The sequence below is a fragment of the Stylophora pistillata genome, chromosome 6 (genome assembly GCF_964205215.1).
Source record: "Stylophora pistillata chromosome 6, jaStyPist1.2, whole genome shotgun sequence".
Classification (NCBI taxonomy): domain Eukaryota; kingdom Metazoa; phylum Cnidaria; class Anthozoa; order Scleractinia; family Pocilloporidae; genus Stylophora; species Stylophora pistillata.
Window position 1 is genome coordinate 21,298,577 of NC_142524.1, and position 12,625 is coordinate 21,311,201.

Below are 12,625 nucleotides of genomic sequence, written 5' to 3' on the forward strand. Positions count from 1 at the left end.
CATGTTCGAATAAATCATTTTTGAATATATAAATGGTATATTTACATAAGCCTGGCGGGTCTATGGTAGAAATAAATGATACTGCTGCTAAGATAAAACAGTTTGAAGATTCCGTTTTCATTAAAACCAAAATAGGTCAATGTTCATACGATGGTCTCTCTCAGAAGAACAACGAGAAAGTTTGAATGTTGAATTAGATTACTTTCTGCTTTCATTGCCTCCTGAAAAGAGGTTTTTACATCTGTTGATGATATTGGAGTAAAGGTTCCATGAAAAAGTACGTACATGACTAGGTATCTTTTTTCTCCATTTATTTTAATTTCTCTTTTTGTCTTGTTCTGTTTTGTCTTCTTTATTGTTTTTTTGTGTTTTGGTTTTTAGTTTTTTAGGTAATCTTATAAAGTTTTCTCAGGTACAATCCATGTCAATCCTCACCGTCCTTAACCAACGTTCTTCATTCTTCGACGTTCTTCATAAGTTTCACCCATTCTTAATTCTCTTCAGAGGCATCTCATAACGAAGCTAAAATAACTAAATAACTGAACGTGTCCAGGTGCTCGTGAAATTGAATAGCGGTAATCTAGGAATGATAATGGAAATTATGATAAAGACTGGAAAAATAACAGGTGAGAGCTCATGGCGACTTCCTGTTAGCCTCACTTATTTGATGAGAGGGTTAACAATACTTAGAATTTAAATGGAAAAAAAAGCAGGGTCTTAATCTCTGCAATGGGTGCAAAGGAAGAACAAACTTTGCTTGCCATGGCGATGCGTAGTATGTAAGAATCATTTTTGCATCATCAAAGAGGCAATATCCTAATTTTAGACCTCTGCCATTTTTTGTTTATTCGCATATCTTTGCATAATTAGTAACAGCGTCACCACTTTACCCAAAGTCGATCTGTTGAGAATGATTACATTCACGAATGTATTTGTGCCTTAGATCGTGATACAATAAATGAAAGCCTGAGCAACTGAACATAGACTCGCGAGAAGTCGTTTTATTGTACTTAAAGTGATAACTGAACAGATATGTGAATTTTAAAGTTTTGCCAATAATGGACGAAGTAGTCGAATCTGATCATGATTTCTGATATAACAAACTACACAATTGACAGCGAATTTATAACGAAGAAATAATAAGTCTTCTCTAGAAAAAAAAATATCCCTGGCAAGAGCTGACGGAAAATGAATAAAAGTAAACGCCCAAAAGACGAGATGTTTACAATCAAAACACTAACAATTGGTAGAGCGCTGCACTAGTATCGCAGAGGTCAGTGTTTCGAATCCCGTACAGGCCTGATTTTTGCTATTGCATAAATAGCGCTCTCTACTGCGAGGATCGTGCATACTAACTGATAACTGATACTGATGTCGAAATCTTATCTTCAATTAAACGTTAACTTACGCTTTCCTGGCTTAAACTTCCTTGCACGTGGAAGCTAAATTTAGTAAAAGAAGAAAAATTTTAATTTAAGAAAGCGACGGTGCAGCGAGGGAGATCAAAATACATGCACTTCAGTTCAAGTTAATACGCCAAACCGGCTCAGTTACAAACTCAGCTGTTGGCAAAAAATATAATACCTTACTGCCTTCCCTGGCTTAAACAAAAAAGAAAAAAAATAAATAGTTCGGTAAAGCTAACTATATTTCTGATTTTCAATGTCATTCATGTCTTTATAGCCGCTACTGTTTTTTCCTACTTCCAGTGTATAGTGTTCTCACTGCTGTTACATCATACAATTGATTTCGCATGAGCCCGTAACGTACGAACCCCACCACTCTACTAATTCACATTAAAAGACAAAAACCCAAAGTGGCCCTTTTTGTTTGTTGTTTGTTTGTTCGTTTGCTATTTTTTTTGTCTCTTTCCAATGTTTCTTGTTATTATCATCATTGTTATTATTGATACTATTATCATTTTACTATTTTCATTACTATTGATGTCTCTTTGTCTGTTTGTTAGTTGCTGTTTTTTTAACCATCCATACATTTGGCTGAAGTGCTGCTGCCAGTTACATTTCCCCCCTCTCTAGTACTCCTTTTTCTTGCTACTGCACCAATATATAGCCCATAGCCTTAGTGTTTTTATTTCCGTGATCTCCCTCATGTTTGACTGCATTGCCGCAGGTGTTGGCTTCCTTGGGATATCCCCCTGTGCCAAATCCGATTCTAGAATCACAGCTTTGACAATCACTCTGTTCATTACCTATGATACCAATTCTTGCCTTGGAAAAGTCTTTGTTATACATGGGATCATCATAGGCATCTGCATTGAATCCCTCCTTGTTACAGTTGAGCTGCAAAGAAGCAGAAGGACCAACAAGGCTCTTCCACGTGTCACGTCCCAGTGCGGTGTTACGATATTTCCCGTCAGCGATCAGTGAGTACAGAGAGTCGGCCGTCTTATTGATGACGATAAACCTGAGTTTTTGGTCGATCTCCATACCGAGACAAATCTTGGAGAAGGGCGTGCTCCAGTAGGTCGGTAGCTTGGTCTCTTTTGAGTCAAACCCAGTCTTGCCTCCTTCAGGTTGAAACACCTTTTTATCTTGCCAGTAGGTAGAGTCGAACTCAAAAGTGGTCTAAGAAAGAAAATGTAAAAAACTATTCAGGACTACCAGCCCGAAAGGTTACTCATCAGTTGTATCCCTATTGGTCTTTGCAGGAAGGCGCAGTGAACATATCAAATTACGTAACCACTCATCTATCGTATTCCCAACCAGTTTTCTCATGGAGAGTAATAAGTTTTAAAACAGTATTATAAGTAGGTAATAGGCCATTTCCGAACCACCCTTGGCCCCTTTCTCAAAACGAGACATGGTCCTCAACAATTCCTATGAAAATGACTTTAATTTGCTTGTGAATAAAAACGTATTATCCGGTGATTAAAATAATGAGCACCAGGACTCGCTTTGAAAGGAAGAGGACGGGAAAAACTGACCTTTTGTCCATTAATTTTCATGACTGGCGTCCATCCTCCATCTCCGCATTCAAAATTTTCCATGTGGCAGAAAATGGGTACTCGTTTAGAGTCAAGGAGCAATGTAATTTCACCATTCGCTCTAGTTCTGTAGAGATAATATGCAGGGTATAATATTACATGTAGTGATAAATTAAATCTCTTTGTTAATCACCCACATTTTGACGCTAACCCTTTAAATACTACATCGATTTATAAGTCATGTGATGGGTGTTACCTTCCATATCCATTATTGTTAGAAACCGTTGCAATTTACATAGCTAAGCAATCCAAAGCACCATTTTATTCAGAATTTGATTGTCCAAGGGAAGTGCCATCTCTCTTTTTTCATTAATATTTTTTTCATGTTTTTCTCGTTTTTTAATCATTTTTAATACAGCTGTAGTTTACGTCATGGACTGAACTACAAGTGTTATCATTATGATGGTGAATGACTGGTGTTTTCTCTTTTTTTGACCATACCATCTAATAACAAGTACGTATAAGTATATTATCGTTTCGCTGTCCGAAAACGGACAAGTAAAAGTAGCACATAACATTGAAGTTATCTGATTCACTGAAAAATTATATCCTTTTGAAACCTTACCAAGAAATCATTCCAGCTCGCTTTGTTTTTCCCCTTAGTGTTCCCGGGAAAACTTCAGTTTATTCCAACCTTAAGGTGACCATCCACAATTAGATTTCGTCCCCAATATATATTTTTTATCGTTAATCTTATTCATGTATCTATTTATGTTCAGCTTTTTTTTTCCATTTTTCTCGTACTTCTCCAATAAAGCCTATTTTTTCCCCCTTTCCTTTGACTTACATGTTCTTTTCATAAGCCTCTTTGCAACTCGAACCTGGAAGAACAAAACCATTGAAACGGTGTTACAAGTTCTCAGTGACTATAATCTACTTGCATGACTTTGAGTTGTAAACATGACAAAATGCACTATTTTGGTTGTTTGAATAATGGATTGCACAATAGACAGTTTCAGTTCCATATGATTGTTGGCCAACCCCTTGATTTAGTGTGGGAAGCGTGGTGAAATTCCTCTGTTTGGAAATTTCAAAAGCCTCCCTCACTCGCTTCAAGTTAAACTGCTCTTTAGAATAAATTTCTCCAATGTCTATATTAATTCAACTTCCCATCAACAATTAGGGACTTGTCATTGTTTATCGTCCGGGAGAGGGGAGGTGGGTTTGGAGGACTTTGGTTTGTCACCGACGTTAGAATTCCCTGATCCTCCCATTATGCTCCACTGTACTCTTTTGATCCCCCTTGGAAAAACGAGTATAACTTTTGAAATCTTTACAAACGAAGCACTGCTATCCTGGTAAAACTTTGTCTGTGTTTCTTTTTTGAAAGTATACTTTTTGAATTATACCTTAAGCATGATATGGAAAAAAAATTGGCCCACGCAACTTTTTCTAGAAATATCTAACCCTGTTGAGGACGACTGATCCACTTCCATTGCTCCTGAAAAGCTTGCGATGCCCCCAAAATACTCCACCCCCCTCCCCCCTCCCATCTCCAGGGTGATAAATAATGACTGGGACTGGTTCCTTAATTTTTTTCTTTCGCATTACCCGCTGGTATATTGCAATCCTCTCCATAATATCCAGGTCGACAAATGCATTTGTAAGATCCCTGGCTATTTTTGCACTCGTGAGTGGGCTTGCAGTTGTGTCTAGCCTTAGTGCACTCGTCGATATCTGAAAATAAATTCAGAGCTTGAGCACTGTTAAAGATCAATATGATAATTTCGAGTTCTGTTGACTCATGTCGTACCAATTTGTTTAAAACAACCCCACCAATTCCAGCACCAAGCAACACTCAAATGGGAGAGAGAGGGACAAGTTCGTCAATCTTCCTGACGTCTAGGTTTATATGTTCATGTATAAATTTTATGTTATAATTTATATGTTAACGCTTTAAATACCATAAATTGCCGTTTCGATGATTTCGTCTCACTTGTGCGCGACAAAATTTATCTAGAAAAATATATTGCTGTCACTTGTAATAACGAGAAGGAGTTCAGGAACAAATGGAAATTTTTTCTGTCGTTATAAAATTGTATTGTCTTTTGACCTCTTCGCTATCTTTTTTATTTAACAGTTTATTAATTTCTGGAAAATCAATTCCCTTGTAGTTTAAATAGCAAACACAATTCTCAGTAGTTACTCGACAATTAACATGCAAACAATAATGTGGTAAATAGATCAACTGTAATTAAATTTGACTAGTGTAACTGTATTGTTATATATGTATTGTAAGTAGTGTAAGTTAATGTAGTTTAAACATGGTGTAAAAAGTAATTATAGTGTAAGTACATGTGTAAGTGTAATAAACAATGCTGTATTAAAAAAAAAAAAAAAAAAAAAAAGAAAAATTTATGTTATAATACCTTCATTACAATGACGAACCATGAATAACAAAGACGTACGTTTCTTGATTACCTGTTTCGCACCTCGCACCGATGAAACCAGCAGGACACAGACAGCGATATCCTTTATCAGTAAAACCACTTTGGCTAGTGGCGTTGTTCTTGCAAGGACTTTCAACACAAGCACTCTAGAACGAATCAAAACCATAAAAGAGAAAATAGACGGCTTCTTTTCGGCTGTTTGCATCACTAGCTACTTTTTTAAGATATAAACCAATACTACTATGGATTTTCAAGAAAAAAAGTGATGGTGTAATGAAACTTGTAGCCGGCTGTTAAGAGAACAAACCTGAAAAATTTAGTTGTAAAAAAGTAAGATGACTACATATTGTTCCACTAACTAAATTGCAGTTACCTCAGATGCATGGTGGAAGAAGTTTTTCTCCTCAACCAAATCGCCTTCGTATCCTTGGTGTGTGACATTATTCAATTCACATTTGTACTTTCCATTTCCACCCGCTTGTTTCTCAAGATTAATGCTGACACAGTTGGGTTCCATATAACACATAGTTTCGCAGAACTCCTGTACCATAACTTTAACACTGCGGATCACATGGTTTTTGAGACGTTTCCCGTCAAAAGCTCCTTTAGGACCAAACTTCATATGACGGCATTGGTCTGCATCAGAGAACTCTTAAGATATGAAGGGTTTCAGTAATGCGTTTTAGATAAACAGTGATATAGTGTAGATTTTCAAGGGTAAGAAGTCTGTCTACACGGAAATCATCTCTCACAGCCCCTTAATTTTTGTAACAGATTAAAAAATTTTTTTTAATTGTTTAGCCACTATTAACCAAAGTTAAGGTTGATTTCGGCATTGGAGACGGATAGATGTTTTCCGCGCACATTGAAAAACTTAACAGCGAGAAAAAAAACTTGGATGCGTTTTTTGAGCATGTTGCTTTTTCACGACATCTTGGACATGTTGGAAAATAATCATTGGAATAGCAGAAACTGCTCTGCACACCATCCAAAACTAACTAAATCTTACGGGTAAGGTAAGTTTTATGGAGTTGAAATTGAAGAGCATGAAGCATCCTGGTGTAAAAGCACCTGTTCGGCAGCCATTCCAGACTTAGCGATGTACCAGTAAATATTTTTTCCGGCAGACTGAGAAGTTCCATTTGGTAAAGCGTTCTAACATTTAAAGGTGTTTGTTAGGGTCTGTTCTAACACTGATCTTACTATCTCTTTAGGATTCGAACATTTGAATTGGGTCTAAAGAAGGAAAACTCGTTATTGAAAAAGTTTCAAATCTAGCGAGCCTGATATCAATTAAGGAATCTTTGTGACAGCACACAAAAAAGTAGGAATTTCATCGTTTTTACTGACAAAATATTAAAATATCTATTTTCCGTGCCTTTCCTTTCAAACCGATATTTTAGAAAGGTATGGTTTGTAGCCGAAAGTATTTTAGATCGATCTCGACAGATAGCTGCAAACATCAATTCCATAGCCTGCGCACCATCATAGAACCAAACTATCTCAGAGGCAACGGACTTAAACATCTAGCATAGTAAGTAGAAAAAAAATGTTAAACAAACGCAAATTAAAGCCAGAGGCAAAGCTTAAGTCAAAATGCTACAACAAGAAAAGCGTTACTGTTGTTAAGACGTTGAAATGATTTTCGCCGATACCAACCTTGTGATCCGACTACCTTGAATTTCATGAAGCAAAGTTCCATCAAAAGAACGCAAACAAAAACAGTGTAGATGGCCGAATCGTTCAACACTTATTCGATTCATTTACTTCAACTTAATACAATTAAAGCCTATTAATTCCTGAACTGCATACATGATGATCTATTTTGACGAATATCATCTGGTGCTCTACCAAGTTTAATAAATGTATGCATATTGCGATCGGCGTTTCGCAGACATCGCTCTAACTTGCTCTGAGTATTTTTTCTGTTGAAAAATCTTTTGAATTCGATTTCTTTAAGCATTTTTATGCTCCTTAATTGAGATATATATCTTATTAACCAAGCGCGAGGGCCGTACTGGGAGAATATCGGCCAGAGGTCTTGACAGTACGGACGGAGCGCAGCGAGGTCCGTACAAAAAAGACCGATATTCTTCCGTACAAAAAAGGGCCGATATTCTTCCAGTGCGGTCCCGAGCAAGCTTGGTTAATAAAAGATTTATTATACGACTAAAGTACAAAGGGACACAAGTGCGGTATCATTCGGGACCATTCGGGACAGTGCCGGGTCCAATACTGAGAGAATATTGACCGGTAATAGAGCATTTTGATTGGTTGATTTTAGCTATTGGCCCTCTGACTGACCGAGTCGTGTAATAAATCCTAATACTCATTATGAATATTACCTCTGGAGAAGAGCAAATATGATGATTACTCGATAAAATTATTTTTGAATATCTGAACGGTTTATTCATATAAGCCTGGCGGGTTAGGTTCAGTCTACATTAGAAATATATGATACTCCTGCTGAGATGAAACAGTTGGACGATTCCCACGTTTTCATTAAATCAACAATAGGTCACTGCTGATGTTCTCTTAGAGAGGAACTACTTTAGAGTTTGAAATGTGACGTAGATTCTTTTATTCTTTCTTTTTGTATTGTTTTGTGTTCTCTTGTTGTTCTTATTCTATTTCTTTTTTTTTTTTTTTTTTTAACAATCATTGTGAGGTTTCTTTAATTCTCTCTGCAGGCAATTCACCACGAAAGAAAAGTGACCCAAATAACTTAAAGGTGCTCTTTAATATTGAACAGTAACTTACGAATATTAATGGAAATTGTGACAAAGACTTGCAAAATAACGAGTGAGAGCTCATAACAATTTCCTGTAAGACTCACTTGTCTGATGGGAGGTGTAGCAATGGTTGTAGCGAAGAAGCAAGCAATCGATAGGCAGAGATTAAAAATCCCGCCTTCCAATGAAAAAGTCAGTCAGAATAGGATCGTCTTTAGGCGGGAAGCGAAGACTTAAATATGATGTAAAATAAATAACATTGCAGAGTAGAATTTAACAGAAGGAATTCTACAATTATCGTTCATGATCTAGAGATATTTTTTAACTTTCTCTGGAAACTGCTTCGTGTACAGAAATCCACGAAAGGGACCGGTAAGTAACATTAATGCTTTTCTGGCTTTAATTAAAAAGCCAAATTGTCGTTTTTTAATACGTTTGTACCTTTCGTGGAGACAAATTTAAGCTGCGGTTTTAAAAGGGAAATTCTGAGGCCGATTTCCTGTCATCTCGTCCCAAGCAGCTGCTTATGCTGTAATCACACGCAAAGAACGTGACGAACACAGAATCCATCTCTGAAGTTTTCAAAGTGCAGACAAATGTTCATTGATCAATAACTATTTTCAGCGCTTTTTCCCCTGGAAATTATTGTAAGTGTGAATACATTTTCTAAACCATAGAGAATAAATAATTTTTTCACTTTTTTTATAATGCAGAAGAAAGTGTCAGGACTGTAATATTACAATGTTGTTAATTCCTTGCTACATGTATGACCAGTCCAATAGAAACTATATTGAAACTAACCTTGCGATTTGGGTATTACACAGCAGAGCTGCAATAAAGGAAGAAAGATAATAACAAAATACATGGCAGACGTAGCTGGAGAAATTCCCTGGTGTTGTACACGAGAAACCAAGCTTTTAAGCGTTTTTCGACCCGACGTATGATTAACGTAGTCTTAAATAAATAATGATTTTCACATAAGAATATTTTATCTACTGTCAATAAGCTACTCGTTAGCTCTTTATTCCGTTAGCTCTTTATTCCGTTCGCTGTAAAAGCATGAATAACGATAACTTTTCAATCCACCTCTAGGAACCTAGGTTGGTGTCCAGTGTTGTGGGCGTGCTCTGAAACGGCGAATTTCTGGATACGGGCTAGTCGGATATCTCGGTCGTGCTACTTTATTCTGTCTTGCAATGGTCTGTCAACCGCTTTTGAATAAGGTTAAGTTTATTGATCGTGATCCTCACTAGTACACTCGCATTCGCACACGCTTAAAAACGGCATGGATTGATAGCTGGAAGTTCGTTAGATCGATGCAGACAGAAAGCTGCAAACATGAATTCCATAGCCCGAGCACCATCATAGAACCAAATTGTCTCAAAAGCAACAGATATAAACTTCTAACATAACAAGCGAAAAGCCAACCATGCACAAATTAAAGCCAAATCCATAGCTCAGGTCAATATGCTAACAACAAGAAAAGCACTATACGTATGATACGTATGATGCACGATCCTCGCAGTAGAGAGCGCTATTTATGCAATACCGAAAATCAAACCTGAAAAAAATCAGGCCTGTACGGGATTCGAACCACTGACCTCTGCGATACTAGTGCAGTGCTCTACCAATTAAGTTAACAAGCCAACTGGGAGCAGGCCGTTAAGTTGATTCGTAATAAACCCGTGATAATAAATCAAATACAATGAATATATGAAGTTCATATATTTAGAACTGCGGTATTAGATACGTATGATGCACGATCCTCGCAGTAGAGAGCGCTATTTATGCAATAGCGAAAATCATGACTCATTTAAATTATGCTCAACTTTACAAGTAATTGAGGTCTAGTAGTGTTTTGTTTGTCATCGATACCCAATTTTTCATCAGCCAATAAAAGCAATTACACCTCATTGTCAACAACTTTCACTGTTTGTTGTTTCTTTTCTTATTTCTTTATTAGTTATCTGTTTTCCGTTTTAACTTTTTTTTATCTCTCTCTCTCTTTTCTCCATCCAAGTTTTAGATAAAACAGTTCGATTATTAAACTATTTACAGGATGTATTCATAGATATATTATAGTTCTTTAGTTTTCCGTTACGTCGTGTTCGTGCTTAATTAAGTGCAATCATGAGATGCCGTATCAAGTAAGCAAATATGATGGTTTCAGTTTCCCTGCTAATTCTACCGATGGATTGTTTTATTTTGTCAGTTTTGGCAGTTTTCCTCAAGATTTTCCTACGATTCTCTGACTTCCTCCGTAGCTGTATTTGCGGAATGATCTTTACAAACGTTTTCAAATAAGTTTCTCGCTTTAATAAAAATGATAATTTTATCCACGACAAGTGCTCGTAAATTGTCTGACATAAAGGAAATTTTAGATCACCGATAAAGCAATTTTGAATAAACCTTTTTTCGAATAAGATGCAGCTGCAATGAAATAACTAACTAACACCAGGTTTTGCGTAATGATGGCAGTAGCGTCTCTTGCCCTCATAACCCTCAGTTTCTTCTTAAAGAGCGCAGGGCCCAAGATACATAGTATCGCAAAATGATTTTCAAGTACTACCCCCACTAACTCAGCGTCTTATTTCAGTGAAAGCATCAATATACATTATTGCTTAATTATTACCCTAGAGAGCAAGTATCTTCGTCTTCGATGTGGATGTTTTTTTTCATATTGTTGTTATATTTTTTTCAAGATGCGGCAAAGAAGTCATTAGTTTTCATCCTTTTCATAATATCAACTTATTGCAGTTGTCTCATAAGATATCGATGACAGTGTCATAGTTGTCAGGCGCCTTCAGAGCTAGTTGACTAAGGGTATTACATTATACCTACGAGGTACCTGTAAGAAATTTGCAAAAAGTAATAACAGCGTGAATTCAACAAATTTTTGTCAGCTGTCCCAAAGACTCTTTGAGAGCTAACGTAATTCAGGTTTTCATCCTCCATTGATAAAGGTTCAGCAGATAACTTCTTGGCTTCTGAGTTAACAAGTTAGCATGATTCTCGGAAATTGTTATGAAACCTCAGAAATTGATGGGTTGTCAATAATTAATCTCAAGCATCGTTATTTCCCAGCCGGGGTAGGGGCAGGGGTAAGGAAGTTCCTGGGGTTTCAGTAACGCGTTTTAGATGAACAAAGATAAAGTATGCATTTTTAAGGATAAGAAGTCTATCTAAATGGAAATCACCTCTCACAACATCTTTATTTTTCGCATTATTGTTTTGGGCTCTGCTACCACTGCGCAGGTTAAATTTAGAAACGCCCTTATACACTATTAACCAGAGGTAAAGTTCATTTCGGCACTGAAGACGGATATATGCTTTCCGCACTCGTTGAAATACTTAACAGCGAAATAAAACTCTAATGCGCTTTTTTGGCATATTGCTTTTTCACGCCATTTTGGAAATGCCGCAACCTGATCGCTGGAATAACAGGACCTGCGCTGCACACAATCCAAAATCAATTAAATATTACGGGAAAGGTAAGTTTCGTGGAGTTGAAATCGAAGAAAATACAGCGTCATGGTGTAAACTGAGTAGCTGATTGGCAGCCATTCTAGACTTAACGATGTACTGGTAAATATTTTTTTTCGGCAAACTGAAAATTTTACCTGTGAGTTTGCTCTAAATATGACCCATTTGCTAAAGCGTTCTAACAGTTAAAAGCGTTTCCTACAGTCGGTTCTAACACTGATCTTACTATCTATTTAGGATTTCAGCATTTTAATTCGGTCTAAAGAAGGAGAAATCGTTATTACAAAAGTTTCAAAACTAGCTGGCCTGATTTCGAGTAAGGAATTTTTGTGACAGCACAAAAAGTAGGAATGTCGTCGTTTTTACCAACAAAATTTTAAAATGTTTCCTTTTCACGCCTTTCCTTTTAAACCGAAATAAAAAGGTATGGATTGTTGCCGGTAGTATATCAGATCGATCCCGACAGCTGCAAACATCATTTCCATAGCCTGTGCACCGTCACAGAAGCAAATTATTTCAGAGGAAACAGACATAAACATCTAGTGTAATAAGTAAAGAAACAAACTGTAAACAAACACAAACTAAAGTCAAAGCTATAGCTTAAGTCAAAATGCCAAAAACAAGAAAACGATTACTGTTGTTAAGACGTTGATATGATTTTCGCCGATATTAACCTTGTGATCCGACAACCCTCAGTTTTATGACACAAAGTTTCATCAAAAGAACGCAAACAAAAACATTGTACATGGCCGAGTCGTTCAACACTTATACGATTCATTTCCTTCAACTTAACGGAAAATACAGTTGAAGCTTATTAATTATCTCTGTCACTGATATGTCATCTTCATCAAATAGAATGATGGTTGCGGTTTTTATTAATCATGGTTTACCTAGTATTTCAGCTGTTAGCATAAGGACTATCATCATTGATAAGTCATGCGAAAAAACCTCGACTGTAGTTTCTTCTGGGTGACATGGTATTTTTATCTATGAACTATTCTATAAGGAGGAAATTG

General features: G+C 36.6%; 1 protein-coding gene across 1 annotated transcript; it reads right to left on the reverse strand.

The window, feature by feature from the left end:
* Positions 1-970: 970 nt before the first annotated feature.
* Positions 971-12,368, reverse strand: LOC148728747 (uncharacterized). The gene is made up of 7 exons (XM_088724831.1): positions 12,284-12,368; positions 5,768-6,045; positions 5,426-5,540; positions 4,556-4,681; positions 3,792-3,825; positions 2,945-3,071; positions 971-2,585 (listed from the first exon to the last, which is right to left on the reverse strand). Exons 1-7 carry the CDS (start codon positions 12,354-12,356, stop codon positions 2,052-2,054), a joined length of 1,287 nt encoding a protein of 428 aa, XP_088580957.1. The 5' UTR covers positions 12,357-12,368; the 3' UTR covers positions 971-2,051.
* Positions 12,369-12,625: the final 257 nt, after the last annotated feature.

Coding starts and splice junctions, on each gene's coding strand:
- LOC148728747 (XM_088724831.1), bottom strand. CDS start 12,356: ATGTACAATGTTTTTGTTTGCGTTCTTTTGATGAAACTTTGTGTCATA. Junction 3,826..4,555: donor GGATTGCAATATACCAGCGG/GTAATGCGAAAG, acceptor TTGTTCTTCCAG/GTTCGAGTTGCAAAGAGGCT. Junction 3,072..3,791: donor GAGGCTTATGAAAAGAACAT/GTAAGTCAAAGG, acceptor TTATCTCTACAG/AACTAGAGCGAATGGTGAAA.